General features: G+C 57.1%; 6 protein-coding genes across 6 annotated transcripts; 4 read left to right on the top strand and 2 right to left on the bottom strand.

Moving 5' to 3' along the window:
* Positions 1-1,064: 1,064 nt before the first annotated feature.
* CPAR01_15847 (major facilitator superfamily transporter) lies at positions 1,065-3,114 on the top strand (the record flags this gene model as incomplete). The annotated part of the gene is made up of 4 exons (XM_060500094.1): positions 1,065-1,627; positions 1,677-1,940; positions 1,990-2,396; positions 2,444-3,114. 4 exons carry the CDS (start codon positions 1,065-1,067, stop codon positions 3,112-3,114), a joined length of 1,905 nt encoding a protein of 634 aa, XP_060341283.1.
* A 1,545-nt stretch (positions 3,115-4,659) lies between these two features.
* Positions 4,660-7,736, top strand: CPAR01_15846 (nuclear pore protein; the record flags this gene model as incomplete). The annotated part of the gene is made up of 3 exons (XM_060500093.1): positions 4,660-5,935; positions 6,362-6,618; positions 6,678-7,736. The coding sequence occupies 3 exons, from the start codon at positions 4,660-4,662 to the stop codon at positions 7,734-7,736; spliced, it is 2,592 nt and encodes an 863-aa protein (XP_060341282.1).
* Positions 7,737-8,096: 360 nt separating this feature from the next.
* Positions 8,097-11,661, bottom strand: CPAR01_15845 (AARP2CN domain-containing protein; the record flags this gene model as incomplete). The annotated part of the gene is made up of 3 exons (XM_060500092.1): positions 8,097-11,411; positions 11,469-11,539; positions 11,595-11,661. 3 exons carry the CDS (start codon positions 11,659-11,661, stop codon positions 8,097-8,099), a joined length of 3,453 nt encoding a protein of 1,150 aa, XP_060341281.1.
* A 1,237-nt stretch (positions 11,662-12,898) lies between these two features.
* Positions 12,899-13,279, top strand: CPAR01_15844 (peptidase inhibitor I9; the record flags this gene model as incomplete). Its single annotated transcript, XM_060500091.1, has 4 exons — positions 12,899-12,913; positions 12,976-13,016; positions 13,069-13,137; positions 13,189-13,279. The coding sequence occupies 4 exons, from the start codon at positions 12,899-12,901 to the stop codon at positions 13,277-13,279; spliced, it is 216 nt and encodes a 71-aa protein (XP_060341280.1).
* A 497-nt stretch (positions 13,280-13,776) lies between these two features.
* On the top strand, positions 13,777-15,202 carry CPAR01_15843 (uncharacterized protein; the record flags this gene model as incomplete). The annotated part of the gene is made up of 2 exons (XM_060500090.1): positions 13,777-13,997; positions 14,050-15,202. The coding sequence occupies 2 exons, from the start codon at positions 13,777-13,779 to the stop codon at positions 15,200-15,202; spliced, it is 1,374 nt and encodes a 457-aa protein (XP_060341279.1).
* A 314-nt stretch (positions 15,203-15,516) lies between these two features.
* CPAR01_15842 (chitin synthase) lies at positions 15,517-20,969 on the bottom strand (the record flags this gene model as incomplete). Its single annotated transcript, XM_060500089.1, has 3 exons — positions 15,517-16,894; positions 16,941-20,621; positions 20,671-20,969. The coding sequence occupies 3 exons, from the start codon at positions 20,967-20,969 to the stop codon at positions 15,517-15,519; spliced, it is 5,358 nt and encodes a 1,785-aa protein (XP_060341278.1).
* Positions 20,970-22,872: the final 1,903 nt, after the last annotated feature.

Genomic DNA, 22,872 nt, shown 5'->3' with positions numbered 1-22,872 from the left:
AGTGCCGTATCCTGTATGCGGGCAGTGTAGATGGCCAGGAACGAGCAGGCAAGAGCTTAGAGACGGACAATCCGGATCACAATTCGTACAAAACAATCGAGGTGGTATGACAGAGAGTATGCAAAAGTCACATACGGGGACGTCTAGCCTATGAGACGAATAACATGACTGTCAACTTGGTCAGTCCGGTGCTAAGAATTGAGGCTCTTTGCTTAACTTGGGCCTCTCGTGCCTTCTCGTGTTGAGACTACAAAGGAAACTGAATGGTTGTAAGATGAACATCAGAGGAAGCGGGGACTGCGGTCAGCTACGTTACCCGCCCGGGACCGAAGGGGGACCCGTCGGCGCTGGCCTCCCCGTGGCCCGCGCCTGCAAGAGGTCGAAAATGGCCCAAGCTCCTTCAGCTGAAGTGCGTAGTAGAGACCCTTAGGTAAGCCGGAGATTGCTGCGAGATACCCGAGCACCCGGCGCTATGCCGGAAGAGGGCAAGCTCCACCCTTTGCCCGGACACAACATCGACCTCCGGTGCCCGAGCAACTGCAACGCCATGTCCGTACACCACCAAAAGACAAGGGCGAGAACTGGGCAAAGCATCCTTCTCTGGACATCCCCATCGGCCTTGACAAGTCGGCTTCTGGATCTCGTCATGACTTTCTTCTTGTGAGACATTCCTATGCGGGCTATGATGGCCTTGCGTGGCTTCGCGTCGCGCCCTCTGCCTGTCACACTATGCTGCCGGCCACCGCGTCCAAGATAAGCAGGCAGGGCAGAATGGCGGCGATGGCCAGGCTCGCCATATATAGCGATCCTCGCCTCTTAGTTCCACGACCCCGTCCTAGTGTCTCTTCCGCCAGACGAGCTCGTGGTCCGAACGTGATCTGTAACTCCAGATCTGACCGTGCGCTCGAGAGTCCGGACGAACCTCTAGCTCCCTCCCCGTTCCATTAATCAACATTTTCCCGCTGCCAAGCCCCAAAAGATTTGCGCGTGCTGCATTCTTTGTTTACATTTCGTGGCTTCATTCGAAATCTTCCAGCTGCCCAAATCCTCACGACAGCTTCAACATGGCGGACGCAGGTGCGAGGCCCGTCGAGGGCGATACTGCCTCAGAGAAGACCCGTGAGGTGGAGACGTCCAACAGCTCCACGCGGACCTTGACTCCGAGAGAAAGCGACGAGCGGCAGCAGAAGAAGTCGTCCGAGGAGAAGCCCATCGAACCCGAAATTGAGAGCGAGAGACCAACAGAAAAGGCAACAGTTCAGTCCTCGGCGATATCAGCAAACGAGAGCCATAACAATGTGGCCAAGCAGCCAGACGTCGACGACGACGTCGATGAAAAGGCCGATATCGAAGGGGGACCATCCACGGGGCCCCCGCCCGTTTTCGATGAAGCCGAGGAAAACTTCAAGCCGAAAACCATTACCTTTTGGCTCGTCATTTTGTCCAATTTTGTAGCAATGTTTCTCGTTGCTCTGGACCGCACAATCATTGCCACGGCCATCCCACGCATCACTGATGAGTTTCAAAGTCTTGGCGACATTGGCTGGTACGGTTCAGCGTACATGCTCACGACTGCGGCCTCGCAATTAGTGTTTGGTAGAATCTACAAGTTTTACAGCCTGAGGGGGTGAGTCTCGATGGTCACTGACTCTGTAAGCATGCTAACACAACGGTAGAGCATTCCTTGGAAGCATCCTCATCTTTGAGATTGGTTCGCTAATCTGCGGTGTGGCGCCGAGCTCGTCGGTGCTCATTGCGGGCAGAGCCATTGCCGGTGTTGGTTCGGCTGGCATCTTTACGGGAGCGATGATGGTCATGATTCCCATGATCCCGCTGCACAAGAGACCCATGTTCCAAGGCATCTTTGGCATGGTGTTCGGTCTGGCGTCTGTCATTGGACCCTTGGTTGGCGGTGGCTTCACGAGCAACGTCACATGGAGGTATGTGCTTCAGAAGCCTATGGGCTGTGGCGCAACTGACGAGACGCAGATGGTGCTTCTACATTAACCTCCCTATTGGAGGCGTGGCGTTCGTCTTTTTGTTCTTCATGCTCAAGGCTCCCAGGCGGCAGCCTCAAGAGCCGGCTACGCTGTTCCAACACTTTAAGCGTCTCGACCCCTTGGGAACGTTCTTCTTCGTCCCCTCCGTGGTATCCCTCCTTCTGGCGCTCGAGTGGGGCGGATCAGAGTACGCGTGGAACGACGGCCGCATCATCGCCTTGTTTGTCGTTTTTGGCGTTGCCTTCATGGCCTTCGCTGCCGTGCAGGTCTTTATGCCCAAGACCGCCACTGTGCCTGTCAGGATCATCAAGCAAAGAACCATGCTGGCGGGTGCCTTCTTCATGCTGTTCTTGGCCGGCTCGATGATGCTGGCCGTGTACTACCTGCCCATCTGGTGTAAGTAATGCGATCAACATTAATGGATACGTGCTGACAACCTCCAGTCCAAGCTGTGCAGGGAGCCAACCCGGTCAACTCGGGAATCTACACCATCCCTCTCGTCCTCAGCATCGTGGTATCCTCCATCATCTCCGGTGGCGCGACGCAAAAGATTGGATACTACGTCCCATCCATGATCCTCTGCCCCTGCATCATGTCCGTGGGCCTGGGCCTGATGAGCACTTTCCAACCAGGCATCAGCTCCGGCCACTGGATCGGCTACCAGTTCCTGACCGGATTCGGCCTGGGCTTCGGCATGCAGACCGTTGGGCTCGCGGTACAGGCGGTTCTCCCCAAAGAGGACGTGTCGACCGGCGTCTCCATCAGCTTCTTTGCCCAGCAATTGGGAGCCGCAGTCTTCGTCTCCGTTGGGCAGTCCATCCTCAGCAACCTGCTCGTGTCGGAGCTCTCGGGCATCCCGGGGCTGTCTGCGCAAGCCATCGTCAACACTGGCGCCACCAACCTTCACACTGTTGTGCCGGCGCAGTTCTTGGACGCGGTTGTCCGAGCGTACAACTACGCCTGCACGCGCATCTTTTTGGCCGGTATGGGGCTGTCTCTCGCGACGCTCATCTGCGCCTTGTTTATGGAGTGGAAGAACATCAAGAAGAACAAGAAGCAGCAACGGGCCAAGCAGCGTGCCAGCCAGCTGAGGCCAGGAGACATGGGCGCGTAGATGAATGAGGGTGAAGTAATGATAACGATTAGAGTATGGACATAAATTCAATATATACAGATCAGGGTAGGTAATAATAAGTTGTTATGCCATCGCGCGGCCCTATCTACACTACAATTGGACAGTCTCACTTTGAGGTAGAACTAAAAAGAGTTCACCCCCCCGGTGGCGAATGGGGGCTACATCTCTTGGTGCACATGTTCGGATTATGTCGACTCGAACTCGGGACCTCTGAGCCTTCACCGATTAGGCTGTTCGTGGACTTCAACCACTCCACCACTCAGCCAATTTTGACCTGACCCCCAAAGGGGCGCTTGCTGGCTGGTGACAGGAATGGACCTGAAGGGGTATATGAGGGCTGTCAGTCGTGGTGTATTCGAGATGCTGGGTGAATATACATTGGATGATTCACGAACTGTAGCTGACTTGCTGTTGAACAACGCTGAATTGCGGGGTGGGCAGCAACTAAGCAATATTCTAGGCCACAACGGGAATAGCTCTACAGGGCATGCTATGTATAGATTCTCGTCTTCGTCCCAACTACCCGGATTCAAACACAAACACACCTCCTAATCTGGTCGCAGTTCTTCAGCTTTCATTTATCGAGTCCGTTGCTAAGTTACCGAACACCGGCCTTCGACGGAGGGTCGGCGAGGTTGGTGGGGCCAGAAATAAAGACGAAAGAAACTCCACGCCAGTAACGACAACGGATAATGACCGAGTCGCGTCAACCTTGAGTTGGATTCGCCCCATTCATCAAATATAATTAGCCTGCGCGTTGCGGTTGACCGCGGGTAGCCTCCTTTGCCCGAAAGTCTACTGTCCAGCCCACAAGCTTTGGTCCCTTATAGTCAACATCAACTTCAACGACGGCTCGGACTGGCATCCTGATCTTGTCTTGGCATCGAGCACGCCGCCAATGCTACTCAATCGGGCATGGACAAGGAGGAGGAGATTCTCGTCATATTACTCCATGATTGCTATGACTGATCAGCCCATCGCGCCGTTACGCAACCCATCTCAGCCCTAAATAAACAGACAAAGCCCGGGATTACTAGATCTGCCGGATGCTTCGTCACGAATGGCATCTACATCACAGGAAAGCGGCATTGCCACGCCTACGCTAGAGAAGGCAATCATCACCGCGAAGCGAAAAAGAGCAAGTAAGCCCAAAGTGCGGACCGGCTGTCTGACTTGGTAAGTCTCTCGGAACCGCTGTGATCAACCTTAACTGACTCGGTGGCAGCAAGTAAGACCTCAACTTGTGCTTGGCCCCCCACCGATACTAACTCGACCCCTAGAATCAGACGCATCAAGTGCGGAGAGGAGCGGCCCGCTTGTTCGCGTTGCACGTCAACAGGCCGGGCTTGCGACGGCTACGATAAAGGCTTGCCATTTCGGCCAAGAGACAGCGATGCTCTTGTTCCCCAGGCTCTACTCATCCGAGTCTTGTCTGAGAGCCAGAACCCTCGATTGCTGCGTCCCCTCGTTGCCGACATTGACGGTACACACACGGAGCGCGTCTACTTCCACCGCTTCCGCCGCATGGCAGAGGCCGGCCTCTCCAACCATGTCACAAATCTCACCAGTTTCTGGAGCCGATTCGCAACCCAGCTAAGCCACTCGGACGACGCCGTGAAGCACGCCATTGTCGCCCTCGGCTCTGCCCATCACATGTATCAGACAGCTCCTCCTCGTGGCGGAGAGGCGCCTCCCCGCGAGCTCGAAATCTTCACTATCCAGCAGTACGGCACTTCCATGTCCAAGCTCTCCAGCTATGCCCACGTTCCGATGAAGGACAGGATCACCGTCACTCTCCTCTGCTGCGTGTCCTTTGTCTGCATCGAGTCCTTGCGGAATAACTGGCGACCAGCGCTGACACATCTTTCGAATGGCCTGCGCATCATTGAGAGTCTTCCCATGAGCAAGCTCAATGAGCTGCGAGACGCTGTGCCCCCTCATGCTAGCGCAGACCCCTCGGAAGACGTCCTGTCAATGGACTACATCCTGAGACTCTTCGCCACCTGGGAGATCTCGTGCGCGCTCTTTGCCGAGAACTTCAAGCCCGTTATCGCCATCAAGCTCTATGAGGGGAGAGAGCTCGACGACACGCTGCTGAACGAGTTCGAGACCATAGCGGATGCTCATCGAGCCATCGTGCAATACACGCGTGACGTGTTTGCCCTGGTCTGGTTGACAAAGGAGCAACAAGGCGACGACGAGTTCTGGGCTCGCCCCGTACCGCACCGCCAGCACGAGATCCTCATGGAACGGGGCAATCACCTGACGGGTCTCTTCCAACGCTTCATGGAAAGGCCCCAAGCCCCCGCGAGCGGTACCGAAGAGCACCACTCTATCTGCCTCGACATGCTCCACTACAAGTGCGCCCGTCTGATATGTCAGACGCTGCATCAGAAGCCGCACCAGAGGCAGCAATCGTCCGACGTTGTCGCCCAGCACGCGGAGCTCGTGTCGCTAGCTGCCCTGCTACACCAAGGGCTGGTTGCCAAGCAGCGCGAATCTGGGGCAATGCCTCGGTCGTTTACGCTCGATATCGGGATTATACCGCCTCTCTACTTTATACTCGTTACCTGTCAAGATCCCGTTATCCAGGGGAAAGCCCTTGGGGTGCTGCGAAACTACCCGCAGCGAGAAAATCTCTGGGACGGCAACTTTGTGCGCAATTTGTTGGTCACTGTTGAGAATGTCAGCTACGGACCGGTCCATCCCCTCAAGGATGTACCGCATTCGCTTGCGTTTGGGAAAGGCATCCCGGCGCTCTATGAGAAGCTACAGGAGCTGCGCATCAGCGTTGAAGGGGGTAATTAACATGGGTGGTATTTGATTTAGATGAAATGACACAGCATAGCCTTGAATTTGCATTGTTCTTCAACACTTTCAATGACTGATTGAGACCCTGGAGCGTGTGTTTGGACTGTTTGTTCTGTGTCGCTATGTCTTGGTACATCAGAGACATGGTTTGGGTTGTCGTGAGATCAACTGTCTGTATTTCAGGCTTAATAAACTTGGAAATCCGTCAATACTCATTATTCTCCAACTTCTAGACGCCTTTGTAATTGCAGATTGGCCTTTGGCCCTCTGTTGATTGTATGTTTGACTGAAGTTGAGGTTGTCACCAGATCGGTACGTACCGGAGCTAAATGCGCGGGGCAGAGCTCCCTCGCTCGACCTTCAACTCGGTCGCATCTACAACACCACGACCTCGTTGTACGAGTACTGTAACCAGCTCCCCATCACCCAATTCGGCGCAAGATGGCGACGTACCCTCACGAAGTACCTGCAATTGCCGAAGAAAAGACCGGATTCGACCTAAACCTCCAGCATGGACACCAGGACCTCGTCCAGGCCGTTGCCTTCAACGCCTACGGCGACCGGTGCGCGACAGGGTCCGTAGACGGCAAGATCAAGGTCTTCAACCGGCACAAGGACGGCGTCTGGCACCACTGCGATACATGGGGTGCCCACGGCGGCGAGATCCTCGAGGTATGAACACAGGAGCCGCAAGCAAAACGAAATCGCTGACCTCTGCCTCTTCGCCCCAGCTCCAATGGCTCCCCCCGACAGTCTACCCGAACCTCATCGCCTCCCTCGGCATAGAAGGCCGCTTCAAGCTGTGGGCGGAAGACCCGTCAGCAGCACCGGGCCGCCGATTCAGCGCCAGCAGCCGCGCGACGACGAGCAAAGCCGCCTACGAAATGCGCTCTCCCAAATACCCCTACCGCTCCTTTTCCATGAAACACAACGAAGAGACGCGGCACACGTACCTCGCCCTGCTCTCCACCGAGGGCCGTCTGGTGGTCTACGAGAATGAACAGCCCGAAAACATGTCGGAATACACACAAATCGACGAGCTGAGCATCTGCCCCAAGCCGAGCCGCGGCGAGGAGATTAGCTTCAAGGTCCGCTTCGACCCGAACCTGGACCCGTGCTACAACGCCCTGCGGGCGGGTGTGGCGAGCGACTCCTTGGGGCTGGTCGTGGCAGGCATGTCGTCGGTCAAGATCTACCGCTCGAGGGACGTGATTGCGACTTCGTATGGCGTGGCGCAGACACAACGAGAGTTCTACCTTGCCGTCGAGGTCGGCGTCCACCGCGGCCTCGTGCGCGACGTGGCGTGGGCGACGGGCAACATTCGAGGGTACGACACCATCGCGACGGCGTGCCAGGACGGCTGCGTGCGCGTGTTCCGCATCGATACGCCGCACTCGGCCGACGACGGCAAGACGTGGGCCACGACGGAGCTCACCAAGCACGAAAATCACTACGCGCAAGCATCGGCAAAGGCGGGAGGGCAGACGAACGACAAGCAACAGCAACAGCAGCATCAATCGGGACTCAGCGCAAGCCTGGCAAAGTCTGGCTCGCATGCGGAACGGCATTTTTCGGGGCAGCCGGGCCAAGTGAAGCACGTCTTTAAGGAAGTCGCCAAGCTCGACAGCCACCGCACGCCCGTCTGGCGCGTCGGGTTTGACGATGACGGACAGATCCTGGCCAGTACTGGTGATGATGGCAAGCTTGTGTGCTACCGGCAGACCCCGAGCGGCACATGGGCCAAGAGTTCCGAGTTGGCCATGGTGAAGACGAGAATGGCGACGGTTTGAGCGTATGATGATGTTAATTGGGCTGGCAGGTAGACGAGTCCTGGAGAATCCGGCATCGTATGTCACCAAGGCTGAGTACTTTGAGTATTGTGCCGTAAGTCACCGGCCTCGTAATCACTGTGAAGCGAGGTCCTCACAATAGCCATCAGAGGCTTGGTGGTATACGAAGAAAACAAGGCGCAACTAGACACAAGCGACGGGCACGTATCAAGGAAATGATTTTGAAGTTAGATACCCTACTGAGAGGCTTCACAGCCTGCGCCGTCTAATGCAAATGACAGCCAAGCGCCCTTGATTACACATACTCTGTCTCTCTCTCTTACTTGCTTTTTAGTCTCCCGTTTTCCGTGTTCCGAACATTTACTTTCTGCTGCGCTTCTGTCCGCCACCACCGCCTCCATCGTCGGCCGCCTGGCGCTTCCGCCCGTTCTTGCGCCAAAACTCCTTGCTCTCCTTCTTCTCCCGCGCCTCCTTCTTCTCGTCCGAGTCGGCAATCTTCTTGCGGTACTCTGCGCGCTTCTCCTCCTTCTTGGCGGCGCGCTTGGCGACCTTGTCGTTGCGGATCGTCGACAGCTGCTGCAGCAGGTTGCGCGCCGTCTTCTCCTCCTTGTTGAGCACCACGGCGCGCTTCTGCATGTACGTCTCCTTCTTCTGCTTGCGCTGCTGCACGATTTGCGACTTGAAGGGCAGCTCGGCGGCCAGGGCGCGCGGGACTCTGAGGGGGTTGAAGTGCCGCGTCTGGCGCTCGATCTTGCGGTACTGGCTGTTCTTCTCGAGGGGCGTGTCGATGCCTTCGTCGCGGCGGACTTGGCCGGTAAGACGCATCGCCTGCCACCCGACGAGGTTGGTGACTGGGTTGTAGAAACGGTGGGGCTTGATCGGGTACCAGGCGCGGAGGAAGACGATGTCGCTGTAGAGGATCTTATCCTCGAACGTGGCGCGGAAGTGGCCTTCGGGCTTGGAGAGGGCGCGCTTGATCTGACCGCGGACGCCCGAGACGGTCTTGATGGCGGCGCCCTCGAACTTGGCGATTTCGAGCGCCGTGTTGAACATGCCCTTGATGAAGGCCGTGTTCTTGTGGATCTTGTCGGCGGTACCCGTGAGCTTGAGCTTCTTGACAATCTCGGTTGACTCGTCGACGCTGAGGACGGTGCCGGTCGCCGCGATGCGGAAGCCCGGGTTCTCGGGCGAGAAGGAGTTGAAGCAGACGAAACCCGTGCTGGGCGCGATGAGCGGGCCGTAGACGGTCGCGAAGCAGTGCGTGTGCTCGGGTGTGTACTTTAGCATGCGGTTCCTCGTCCGCGAGTCCGAGGTGCTGTAGATGGGCATGGTCTGGAAGCGACGCCAGCCAAGGGAGAAGATCAAGGGGTCGTTGGACTTGAGAATCTTCTTGTGCCAGCGGTGCTTCTTGATGCGCACCTGGACGAAGCCGAAGCGGTCCTCGGTCGGGGACAGGCCGCCGATGATGATGGGGTTGCGCGGGTTGAACTTTTCGACAAACTCGGCCGGGACGCCCTCGAGCACAATCTTTGCGTACTTGCCGGCGCGGTAGCCCTCGACGGCCGCCCGCTGCCGCTCGTCCAGCGTCTCGAACTCGGCCTTGTTGATGTCGAGCTGCTTCTGGATAACGGCCTTTTGCGCCTCGTACCAGTCGTCCTCGCCGAACTCCTGATCGCCTGCCGCGCCTTCCCGCCTGGCGTTAGCTTTGTCGTTCATGAAACCCTCGCGGTCTTCCTCTTCGAAGCGTAGCTTGAGCTCCTCCTTGCGCTTCGCGTTCTTTTCGCGCTCCGTGTCAAACGCTTCTTTCTCTGTGGGTTCCTCCGCGTCCCCTCCGTGCTGCTCGCCCGTCTCGAGGTCCTCAAAGACACCGTCACCTTCATCGTCCTCGTCCTCCTCATCATCGTCGATGCCGTCAAATTCGTCATCGTCATCCCCGTCGTCGTCACGCATGCCCGCCGTGGTGAAGCGCTTCCGCAGAGCCTCGACGGCCGCCGCCTGCGACCACTTCGCTGCCAGATCTTGGTAGTCGTACACGGGTATCGATCTGTCCTCGACCTTGTCCTCCTTGTCCTGCTTGGACTTTTGGAAGAAGTCGTCGTCCTCGTCCGCTTCGATGTCTTCTTCTTCCGGATCCTCGCCCCGCCACTTTTGCAGCGCTTCGTCGGGCGACAGCTTCTCGTCGTACATGAACCTGGCCAGGTCCGGTGTGTGGTACGAGCGTCGCTTGCCGTGGAGCTTCTTTGCGCGCTCTGCCATGTTCTCCTTCCACTTCATGGCCGCCGCCTCCTCGTCTGAGTCAAAGTCCTCGTCGTCCATGTGCTCTTCCGAGTCCTCATCTTCGTCTTCGAGTCCCGATATTGAGCCGAGGTCCGAGTCGCTGTCGGCAAAGGCAATGTCGTCCTCTTGGGCGTCCTTGTCGGCGGTTTTCCGGAACATCTTGCCCAGCTTGCCCTCGTTGAACTCCTCTTCCACGTCGGACTCGCCCTCGTCTTCCCCGCTAACAAACCCCTCGTCGTCGTCCATCTCGGCGTCGGATTCCTCGTCGCGGTCTGCGAAGCGTGCGTGGCGCTGCGTCTTTCTGCCCGTGTCCTCCTCCTCGGCCACCTGCTTCAGCTGCTCGCCTCCCCGGAAGAGCTGCACGCACTCCTCGGTCTGGCCCAGCAGCTTCCGCTCGCCCTGGAGTCCCACGATGAGCTCCTCGCCCTCGCCGCGCTCGCCGTCCTCGGCGTCCTTGTCGAGCGTGAAACCCTTTTCCCTCGTGATCCAGATGGCGTCGCCGTCAATTTTGAGACCGCTGCGGTCGGACATGGGAGCGTAGAGCTTCTTCTCCTTCTCATCCAGGCGTCGTCGTGTCGTCTTGCCGGTGACCTTGGCGAGGGCCTGTTCCATGGCGGGTGTCGGGCACGGGTCGGGCATGACCTCGAGGTTCGCCACGGTAAAGTCGCCCAGTCCCGGAACGTGAACTCTTTGCCCCTGCTGCGTCATGTTGGTGCCGCGCAGGTATCCCGACAACACGATCGACCGGTCGCACATGGGGTCCTCCTCAATCTTTGTGGGATGCGTGATGTCTCGATAGCTGTCGATGATGGTGTACGGGTGGGAGTTTCTCCAGATTAGGGGGCGCGGGTTCTTCATAACGGACAGAAAACGGGAGAGGTTGTGGATTTCGCGGTCGGGGTAACGTCCGTTCATGACACCAGAGAGGTAAAACAGGTGAGCGCCGGCATACAGCTCGCTCCACAGCCTCTTCTTGAGTCGCTTCTTGGCGTCCCTCAGCGCCTGGGGTTTCCGGAACAGATCGAGATGCGTGAGGATGCCAAAGACGTTGCCGGGCATACCGGTAGCGGCGAGGATGTTGAGGAACTCCATCGTCTCCATCTCGAATCCGTAGTTGCCGTCAATCATGAGGAGGACAATGTCGGCGATCTTGGCCATGTCGACCATGGCCTCGAGCTCATTGGGGCACTCGACAAAGGTCAACCGCTGCTTCTTGGAGGTGACGACGGTGATGGGGCCTTGGGGGTCGGACACGGTCTCCTTTGCGTATCGTCGGATCAGGGACTTGAGGAGGGTCGTCTTGCCGACACCGGGGGGTCCCACGATGGTGACCAGCCTCGGTGGCGGCTCGTCGGGGAGGCGGTCGACTTGCGGGACATGGAAGCGTCGTTCTTTGATCTGTAAAGGTACAAGTCAGTTGCTGGTATGCTATGTGAGCAAGAGGAAGGGCCGCACATCTGAAGATCTCGCGGCCGACCTGGCAAGCTTTCCGGGGTTAGAAAAGGCAAAGGCCTTTGGGTTCTTCTCTGCGCGCTCGTCAGTATTCGAATTGGCGGGTGGTCATAAGTACAGAAGACTCACCCCCAGTGTTTTGCTTCCCCTTCTTGTCCTTCGCCTTGCGGTGAGGCTTGTGTACTTGGTCCTCCATGACGGCGTTGCCCAAAGATGTTGGGAGGTCCTGCAGCTACACGACGAAAGACGGGCCTTGGGTTTTTTTTTTCTTTCGTCGCAGCGCTTCGCGACTCGACTGCTATCGATCAAAAATTTGTTGTGGGTCTGGCTTATCTAATCTGCCTATCGATAAGACGGTATGCGCCCCCACTTCCTCGTGTTACCCCTCTGTGCCCCTCCCTCGGAGATCGTCGTTGAGCCGACCCCACGATATGGGATCACAGTTTGCGGCATGGTCTTTACACGATGATGTCTTTACGATTCCGGTTCTTCAATGTTTTATTGTATCTGGTTGTTTTGTGGAATGTCATGGACCACGTTGGATGAGGAGGTGGTGGTATACGACACGAAGTTGGCAAGGACTCATACATACCGGTACCTTCAGTTACGAACAGAGGTACATCGAAAAGGTAGAGCAACGGAGGCAGAGGGTTAGGTCAGCAATGACGGCATGGCGATGACGACCCGGTGGTGGGAGATGGTGAGAGATGGCTGGGGACGCATTGATTGGTTTCTGGGCCAAGTCACAAGACAATCCAAGGCTCCGCAATCCTCTGCGCGCGCCGGCAGGATGATGCGTGAAGAAACGAGATGCATGAGGCGCCAGATCTGGTCAGTCTTTTCGCGTCTTATCTCGGCTGTGCACGTCGGTCGTGTTGTGGATGCGCTCTATGCGCCATAGATGCCTCTGAGGGATAACTTGTTGGTTGTCTGGCAGGCAGATGGAGGCGACCTTTTCGGCTCAAGAGGCGCGCAAAGGTGGGATGACGTATTGCGTGTGCATAAGGGGAGCAATTCCTGAACAGTAGGAAGCAAGCAGATGCTGGTGCCATCCATTGCTTTACGTACCACACAGGCGTCCACACCCACGCGGTCCAGGGCAGCCAGATAGGTAGTTGCTGTGGTTGCATGGACCTTTCCCTCCACTCGCTGGGCCACCCACGAACCTTTTCCGCGTCACTGTTAGTTCCCGGCTGTACGCAGTAGGCAGCCCACCTCGAGTTCCCACACCCATCCCGTCACTGTCACTGGTGTGTACCGTCTAGAAGGTAGCACATCCCTTAGCAAACCGGGCAGGCATGAGTCCTGCCGGCTTGGTTATAAAGAGACTCTGGCGGCCTATGTCCAACCTGGGAGCTTGTCAACTTCAACCTCGCTCTTGCACAACCACAAACTACAACTCCCACCATACAAACCCAACCACATCCATCAGAATGCCTACCTACATTGTGAATACAGCTCCTTTACACTGATTACCACCATCACCGTCCAGCAAGCTAACCTCTCCCAGGTCACCTGCAAGGAGGATGCCTCCGCCGACCAGGTCGCGGCGTAAGTCTTCTCTTCCACGACGATACAGATCTAAGAACTAACAGCAGACCAGTGCCAAGAAGCACGCCACCGACCAGGGAGGAAAGATTGGCCACGAGTACAGCCTGATCAAGGGTTTCTCGTACGCTCTCCCCCATGTCCCTCAGCAGTACAGATGACTTACCAACTGCAGCGTCGAGTTCCCCGAGGACCAGATCTCAACTCTGGAGAGCCACGAGCACGTCAAGCACGTCGAGAAGGACCAGGAGGTCAAGACGCAATAGAGGGATGTATCGCGAGCGGGGGGCTGGCAAGCTGTACTTGATCCACTACATACCTTAGACTCACGAGATTCTTAATGGTTTACGCTTCACTTCCTTTACTAGTTTTATTGTTTGTGACGCTTGGCTCGTAGCAACTTGCCTCGTCAGGGCAGCTAGGCAAACATGTTCTCTTTTGCCATAAAGGTCCTCATCCATACAAACGAGGTACCTTCCGTAACAGCATCAAGCGCTTGGAATCGGCCCCCGCCGACAGAGGTCCAAGTGTCTCACCACCCCCGGCGCGGGGCTCATGGAGAGCCCGGACCACCTCACCCAGGGGCCGTCGGTAGCCACTGGGAACCCCACAAAAAGGACAGTGCACAAACCACGCGCAAAGGTCCCAAAGCGTATGATCTCATGCTCTCTCCGCTGCTGTTACTGCCTGTGCACCAGAAACCTCCCCCAACGGATTTCCCCTTGACCGTATCACTCCTCTTTGCAACATCGACAATGCCGCCATGATACCCATAGCGAGACCATTGAGGCCTAAGACGCCCCAGAGGATACTCGCACAGCTCCATACTCCTTCAAACACTCGTCTGCTCTCTTCCTCTCGGCATGGTCACCGTCACAGTCACCGCCATGGCTCCTCTCACCACCTGTCCCGCGTCGACGACCACGAGATTGTCCAGCTCGCCAACAAGACGCAGCATCCCTTGAGCCTCACCGACCTGGTCAAGTACTGACACTCTTTGAATTTCGAATGTCAATCCAAGCACTAACATCGAAAGACACGGCCGCCCTCCTCTGAGCGAAAAGTCCTTGCTATCCTCGGCCAACTTCACCCTCTCCCTCCTCCCGATCCGCCTCGCCCACCGCATCCAGGCCCTCCGCAACCTACCCTATATTGTCGTCTCCAACCCCAACATCAGCCGCATCTACAACAACTACGTTCACTCCCTCTCCACCCTCCTCCCCTGGTGGACAAAGGGCGGCGATAGCGCTGTCCGCACCCTCGACGACGAGATACGCTTCACAGAGGTCCTCGCCGAGCTCGTGGCAACCCACACCGACACAATCCCCATCCTCGCCCGTGGCTTCCTCGAGTGCCGCCGCTACATCTCTCCGCAAGAGGTTACCCGCTTCCTCGACGAGCACCTCCGCGCCCGCATCGGCACTCGCCTCGTCGCCGAGCAGCACATTGCCCTGCACTACAGCTCCCAGCCTCACTTTGACCCCCAGGCCAGCCCGACCCCGTGCCCGGAGCAGCCCAGCTACATTGGCGTCATCGACACGGCCCTCAAGCCGGCCCACATCATTGAGTCCTGTGCCGGCTTCGTGGCGGATATTTGCGAGCTGCGGTACGGCGTACGGCCGCAGCTCGTCATCGACGGCGAGCCCGACACCACGTTTGCGTTTATACCGATGCACCTCGAATACATCGTCACCGAACTCCTCAAGAATGCCTTCCGAGCCACCGTGGAAGCCAGGGATAACAAGGAGCCCATCGTCGTCACCATCGCCCCGGAGCCGCCCCGACCAAACCAGCACCTCAAGATTGAAGTGCCCAAGGAGACGCGCGGCGAGTTCAGGAGCGACGCCATCAAGCCGCTCGAGGATAATGTCCCCGGCGTGACGATTCGCATCCGCGACCGCGGCGGCGGCATCTCCCCCGAGGTGCTACCCAACATCTGGTCCTACTCCTTCACCACCTTTTCCGATGACGACGAGTTTCCCGGGTCCGATGATGGTGGCCTAAATGTGATTTCTAGCGCGAGCGCTGGTGGGAGCTCGATTGCGGGTCTCGGGTACGGTCTGCCGCTGAGTCGGGCGTACGCCGAGTACTTTGGCGGTGGGATTGCTGTGCAGAGCTTGTACGGCTGGGGCACCGATGTCTACCTGCGGCTCAACGGCGTTGGCAAGATTCAGGAGCGGAGAACATGAGTAGACAGGAGTGAAAATAAAATCCAGTTCACACGATTCATAATGAAGGTCCATTGTCTCATAAAGATTAATTTGAACTACTAGGAGATGTATTATCCGGTGGAAGCCATCCGCGAATGTGGTGCCAAAGAACTACGATATGCCCCCAAATAAAGAGAAAGAAACATTGTAAACAAGATTTGTATCCAAGACATGCCCCTAGATTCGCAACGCCCCCAGTTTTTGTTTTAAAATGCCCTCATTATACGACAGAGATGAAAGCTGGCCCGCGTTATGTACGATTTGCCGTTAAGATGCCGATACACGTACACAGTCTACATGTTGGCCAGCTCGTTGTCAATCTGTCTGTCCATAAACGTCCTCCTCTCGCCGACGAGTCCCGTCTGCAGCCTCTGCTCGACGAGCGCGCGGACTTGCTTCTTTGTCACCGTGTCGAGGTCGACCTCGCGCAGAACGCCCTGGATGGCGTCAATGATCATGCCGTCGTCGGGTCCCTGCATGTTGCCGCGCTGGAAGTCGAAGGACGACGTCGATTGCGCGGCGCCGGCCTGCTGGCGGTTGATGCCGAGGGCCGACTGCGAGCGGTTGTTGCCGACGCCAAGACCGGGGGAGACGCTGGCCTGGCCGCGGAGGTTGGATACGCTCGGGCGGCTGCTGGGGAAGTCCTGGTAGGGCGTCTGGCCGCGGTGGATGTCGTGGGCGCCGAGCGAGACCATGGACTGGCGATTGGCCATGTGCTGGTCCTGGTGGTAGGGGCTCGTGGCGCCCGAGGCGCGGGCCATGCCGCCAAACGGCGCGGGCGACTGGGGCGGGACGTAGTGGTTGTTGCGGTTCATGCCCGTGAGAACGGAGCCCTGGCGGACGGACGAGTAGACGGAGCGGATCTCGTCCATCTCGTACTGGTCGTCGTAGCCCATGTCAGCCTTCTCCATGTAGCCGCCGCGGCGGCCGGGGAGGTTGTTCATCATGGCGTAGTCGTCCCAGCGCTGGAGCGGGATGCTGCGGGGGTCGAAGCCTTCGTCGTCCACGGCGATGAGCTTCTTCATGCCCTTTTCTCCAATGACGATACGCGTGTTACCCCACGAGAAGTTGTCCTGGTTCCAGAAGGAGTAGATGGGGAGCGCAAAGTTGTAGATGGGGAAGGCGAGAATGTAGATGATCATCCATCCGATGTGCTGCCACTGCCGTTTCAGGATAAAGATGAGGGCTTGGAGACCGTACACCGCGGCGAGCATAATGATGGAAATCATGGGGAATTGTCCGGTCCTACTAGCTACGAGGTAGATGAGGTAGCCGAGGTAGAAGGTCGTCGCCGGGAGGATAATGGTACCAAAGAGATCAATAAAGACGATGAAGCGCATGCTGAAGCAGCAGAAACCGCACATCTCCTTGAGTTTCATCAGTTCAAACAGGTTGTGGATGGTGGAGTTGATCCAGCGACGACGTTGGGACAGCAGAACGCTCCACGACTCGGGGGCGGCAGTCTGGCAGTACGCGTCGGGGATGAACTTGAACTTCATGGACGGGAAGTACTTGGTCATGAGCGTCGTCAGGTAACGATCCTCGCCAAGAGACAGCAGGTTCTTCTTGTGGAGGGTGTCGACGTCACACACGGCATAGTCGCGGATGATGTTGTCCGAGATAATGAGCGGCTTGCCCTTGTCGACGGTGCGCAGACGGTACATTGTGAAACTGACTGGTTAGCTTGGTCCTGCAAGTTAGAAGTGAGGGTACATACCATCCAGGCAAACATGTGACGGATCCGAAGAGAGACTCGAAAGCCTTGGCCAGGTTGTGGGAGATGAAGTACTCGTAGACTTGAATCATGGTCCACCAGGTCTTGTCATCGTTTTGCAGACCAGTCTCACCGCAGATACCGGCAATCTTGGCGTCGTTGGCACAGGCGGAAACCAGTCTGTTGAGCGAGTCTTCCCGGACACAGGTATCGGCGTCAATCATCATGAGATATTCATACAGCTCGGGGTCCACGCCGATGATGTTGTTGATCTGGTGGAACATTTCCAGCTCGAGCGGGGACATGGGAGAACGGTGGTGGACGCGGTTGAGGAAGCTCATCAGCAGAATCTGGGAGTCACGCTTGCCTCTGTTACCGGGCTTGGCCTTGCTCTGCTCGGATTCCTTGCCGCACTTGACAATGACGAGGTAGGGGACGACGTTGCCTTCGAATTCGTACAGACCAGAGTACACCTTGCCGTAGTTGAGTTGCTCGCTGCCCGTGCCGACAGACTTGAAGGGCAGCGCGGGCGGGTCAACCTTGGGGTCGACGCCGAGGATATCCAGGACAATCTTGGGGGTAGGACGATCGTTGCCTTCACCGACAATGACACCGTCGCAAATGACGCAGATGAGCTTACGCTTGTTGTCGTACTGAAGGGCCGTCAAAGAGTCAAGCGCCTTTCGCAGCGAGTCTTCGCCTTCGGTATAGGCCGGCACTTGGCAAATAACAAACTTGTCTTGAGGAGCGGGGCGACGCTTGGAACCGAACTGCAGAGCAGCCAAGAACTTGATGAGAATGACGGCGCAGAGAATAATCGTCATGGCCAACATGATGTAGTTGTTGACCTGACACCTAGCGGAGTAGCGGAAGTCTGGAATACCCTTATAGAACAAATTCTTTGCGCAGTTGAGACTGTTCTGGACGCTGGTGTTCTCGGTCGAGTTGCTGGCAGCGGCCTTGATGATGGTGTTCCAGTTGTCGGTAATGTCTTCACCCGGGTTGTTCTCGACAGCGCTCATCATCTTGGTGTTAAGGAACTTGTACGTGTCGACCTGCTTGAAGACGTCTTGGGTGTGGTAGTAGTTTGTAAAGTCGTAGACGCCGCCGTTGTAAATCACCCACATGTGGCTGTTGTCTTGGCCATCCGACTTGACGTCGCCCTTGTCCCAGACGAGATCGCCCTTGTAAAACTCCTTCATGCGCGGCAGCAGCTTCTTGCTGTACCAATCAGAGTCGCCGAGCGCGCTCGTACGGTCATCGGCCAGAGAGCCGGACTTGTGGATACCAATGGTGTACTCGGGGGTGGTGTTGGCCTGGAGTGCGGTGGACGAGGCGATTCCCAGACCGGGGCACACCAGAGTAAGGGGAGGCGGGAAGTAGTCGTCCATGTCCAATCCGGCGAATTGAATCATGTTGGCCTTGGTCGTCTCAATGTTGGTGTCGGAGTGCTGCGTCTTCCAGAACTTGGAGACATCGTACACGCCACCGCGGAAGCTGACGTAGAAATCCGTCTCGCCTTGGTGCGTGCCGACTTCCGTGCTATCCCAGGCCTTATCAAAGTTGGGACACAGGAGCTTGCCGAAGCCGATAATCCAGAAAACAATAGCAGCGTTGATGAGCACGATGAACCAGACCAAGGTGAACTTTTCACGCCAGGCCATGCGCACGTCGGGACGCTTCATGCGGCCGATGAGGCGCAGCGCAGGCGAGGGGATCCAAAAGGTCCAGAACCACACAATGGCAACCCAGAGGCGGCGATCCTTGTCCATGGTCTTCTCCTCGACGTGCTTGCCGTCAGCAATTTCGGGGTCCATCTGGCCGACAAACTCGCCCTCGTTGTTGTAAAAGACTTGGCCCTTGTAGGTGTCACCCTTGGTGCCGAGACCATAGTCTCCGTTCTGCGCGGGACGCATGCCCGAAGGAGCTACGGAAGGAGCACGCATCGCGGCATTGTGAGCGAGGGTGTGTTGGGAGAGGTTGCCCTGGCTGGCATTGCGCTGGTGGGCAATGAGGTGATCACGGCTTCCGTTGGGTGTCGTGTCCAGCATGGGCGTTGGGAAGTAGCCGCTGCCGTTTGCCGAGTAGCCTGATTCGAGGTTGTTGACGGCCAGGACATTGCCCATGCCGGGGAGGTTGTTATCGAGGGGCTTCATGTCGAGCATGCTCTCCGCCTCCCACCAAGCGCTCTCACGTGTCCACACACGCTCCTTACCGACAATGACCTCGCCGTTGGTCCATCCGCGCTCGAGGATCCACGTCTCGATGCCCTCGCGGCCGTCTTGGCAGCCCAACGCAGCGTATCGCTGGACAAACTCGTCAATGTCGAAATCAGCGGTGAAGTCCAGGTTCTTGTTTCGCCTGTTGGCCCACTCGGGCAGCCTCCAGGAACGGAGCTGGCGGGAGACAGTGCCGGCTGACCAGGCTGAGTTGACGGAAGGCAAAGCAGCCAAGCTGGCGGGAGAGTCGTCGGTGGGGTGGATCGAGAGGTGGTACCACACGCGGCTGGAGCTGAGAAGCGTTGCGAGCTCGAGACGTCCAGCAACTCCGAGGTTGATGCCCTGGCCGGAGACCGGGAAGAGCAGCTTCTTGAGGAACGCGTCGTCATCGGCAGAGTGTCCAATCTTCTCGAGAACCTCTTCACGCTTCTCGAGCGCGTGCTGGCGGTCCTTGCCGGCGGCGCCAGACATGATGCCGAGCTCGTGGCCAACTTCCGCAATGGCCGTCTGCATCTCACGCACGACGGTGCTGCCGGCGGGAGACGCCTCGATGCCGTCAGCAATCATCTCCGAGTTGATGCCCACGGTGTCGTCAAAGATGCCACGCATGGTCAAGGCTTTGCCCAGGGTTGGGTCGGGGACATCCAAGATGGTGATGCAGACGGTGTCGCCGTCGCCGTTGGATGTGGGCGTGCGGGCACCACCTGCGATGGACTCGGTACCGTCTCTGATACGTGCCATCTGCGCGGAGATCGCCTGGTTGGCCTTGGAGATGACCCAGTCGACCAACGCCTCGTACAGACCGCCAACCAGCGTTGACCGGTCCTGCGTTGTACACTGCGTGGCAAGGGTCTCGGGATCCATGCCCAGCAGGCCGCTCACATCCTCGCAGATTTCGTCAAACACGTCCTCGTCCAGGTTGTAGTCGAGCGTGTCGCCGAGCTTGAGCAGGCCGGCGAGGGTAGAGATGAGGTTGCGGTACGCAGAACCCTTGATGCCAATGTCCTTGAGGGCGGTCCTAAAGTCATCGGCAGCAGCGGCATCGTCAGCCGTGGGGAGGTACGAGGGCGGGTCGTATGTGCCGGATCTCGCAAGCAGGGCATAGCTGGAGGCGGGCTTGAGGCCCAAGAACTCCCTCTCGGCGGGCGTAGAGACCGACGTCAATAGGTAGTAAAAGACGTCAAAGGCGCGGTACCCCGGTTCAGAGGGGATATTGAGCAGCCCCTTTGCGGTATCGATGCCGCCCTGAGACAGGGCGATGGCGGCTCCCTGGAAGTTACCGGTCAAGTTAAGCGTCAAGGTGACGCCGAGGGCAGACTGTCTGGAAGCGGAGGGGTTGTAGGGGGTGGAGCATCTCAGGAAAGGCTGGATGGCCTCGAGTGACCTGTAGACGGATGACGGGATGTTGAGCGGCAGAGATGAGAGGAAAGGCGTGAGGACCGAGGGGCTCGATGTGTGAAGGGAACTAAGCAGCATTAGCAATTGTTGTCTGTTGATTGGGGTTTGAAGCCTACCCAAGAATGATGCAGCCATCCTCAGCACGGCGGCGAGCATGTTCCCATGCTCTGGCACCGAGGGCAGGATCTATGGTGCCTCCTGTTCTTCCGTCTGGTCCGGCCTGTGCTGCGGTGAGCCATGTGTTTACGACAAGGCTGGAGCCAGCGTCCAACTTGAAGGGTTGGGATGACAGGTAAATATTGTGAATGGCGTTGAGGAGGGTCGTGGTGGAAAACTGCGAGGGTTGTTGGCCGGCACGAGGACCTCCCATGCCCTCGGAGGCCACCGAGTACATGGACATGCGTCCGCTCGCCATGGTGATGGGATTGGGTTCGTGATGTCCGGCGCGGACAAACACGTCGACGGACGAGACGCTATTCGAAGTCGGTGATGTCGTCTAGCTCGAGGTAAACAAGACGATGAGGACTGTCGTCAATGGGTAAGAATTGAGAAGGAAGTCGAGAAAGTCGTTCAGTGAAGCGAATGTCTAGAAGGGTGTGATGATTAAGGTTGTAGGTAGCAAAAAAGGCGTATTTCCTGCACGATTTGTCGACTGAGCAACGCGGGTTGGTGGTGTGTGTGATGAGGCTGCAGCTGGATTCTCTCCCTTTCTTTCTCCTCTCTTGCAAAACGCAAATATGGCGATCAACAAGCAAAGGCAAAATTAAAAGGAAGAGGATGTGTAACAAATTAGCGATAGAGTAGGCAGACCACCAAAACGAGTGAGGCGTCTGTATAGGAAAGAGGTTTGAGAGGAAGAAGGGCTGAATAGTCTCTCGGACACTTTCAAAATCGAGTGTCGAGTAAGAAGAAAGTGGCGAGCGAAAGGGGGGAGACACTCAGAGACAGAGAATGACCTATTTTCTCTCTACACTACACAGGTCCCGGAGTGTCTGGCAAACGAGCGTCCGCTAATAGGTAACGTAGCTAACAGGCACAGACGGCAGACACACAGCTCAGACAAGGCGGAAGACCTGGAGCGTGGGTCTCGTAATGATGGATAGAAGATGCTTCTTTTCGTACTGCCCGAAGTACCGGTCTCACGAACACAGTAGGAATAGATACCTGGGTCGAGGGATCATCAACACACCACCAGCCTCTGTAGCTTCCATGGCCAGGTCCAAAAATACAGTATGGATTCGAACGTGTGTGTGCATTGTTCCTCCCTCTCTTGTCCTTTCCTCTGGGCTTCCTTGTGTTGACCCCTGAACTGGGGCGGGCGAGACGGACCAAAGACGCATAGTCTCAGTCCAGAGGCCCCCGGCCAAATTTTTGCCATCAGAAGGAGAACCCTGGCGACGTTGCCGTCAAGCTCGGGTCCCTAAACTTAGCCCGACCGCATGTACCTTGCACCACGGTGGAATACCTGGAGCAGACCGTTCGGCTGGAGGCTCAGGGCTGCTTCGCACTGTAAGAATATCGTTCCTATGCACGCTTCAGCTCCTCGAGGACTGCTTCACGACGGATGCTGACTATGAGGCTGGAGCTGGCCTGATGGCTGATGCTCAAGTGAGATCTAGGAAGCTCGTCAGCATGGAACACCAGGACGAGGCTTGGCTCCATCGATGCTTGAACAGAGACAGAGGTGCAACACGGCCAAAACCAGATTCGAACCCAAAGAAAAACGACGTGGATCCAAGTGCCAACCACCCCCGGTGATCAGGATCCAGCTGGAAAGGCCCCCAAGAGCCCGTCTCCACGAGTCCACAGTCGTCAGTCGCGCATCCTGTGGTGGCCAACGAAAGCCCCGGCTAGCCTGGCAATGACTGTAGATCTGGCCGCGGGCAGTCCTTTTCTTGGAACAAATACGAGCCCATGGAGACGAGAGTCGGCCCACCCATCCGATCGCACCGTTTGCCATTTGGTGCATAAGATGCCACTGTTGCTCAATGCTGAGAGAGGAAGTGCATGCCGACGCGAGAGCGGGTGTTTTCCAAGCGTCTGCAAGGCCAAGCAGGATTTCATCCAAAAGTTGATGCTAGCAATGGCATCACGGCGTGCTGCAGCGTAGAGCCTGCTGTGTAGTAGTATTGTGCTCCCCTGAGAGATGTTGCTGGTGCCGGCAATACTCTATCGGATCCACGCAGGTGCATCTATTGACTCGGTCATGGCGACCGTGATGGAATTGTGTTGTGATCATGCATAAGCTTTGAGCACAACGTCGTAGCGTCCGATTTTGCCTGCAATGTGGTGGCGGGTGCAGCAACTCTCGCGGCAAA

This window comes from Colletotrichum paranaense (assembly GCF_030867605.1).
Source record: "Colletotrichum paranaense strain IMI 384185 chromosome Unknown Scaffold_21.1, whole genome shotgun sequence".
Taxonomy (NCBI): Eukaryota; Fungi; Ascomycota; class Sordariomycetes; order Glomerellales; family Glomerellaceae; genus Colletotrichum; species Colletotrichum paranaense.
Note: the sequence above shows the minus strand (reverse complement) of the source record. Positions and strands in the feature narration are given on the sequence as shown.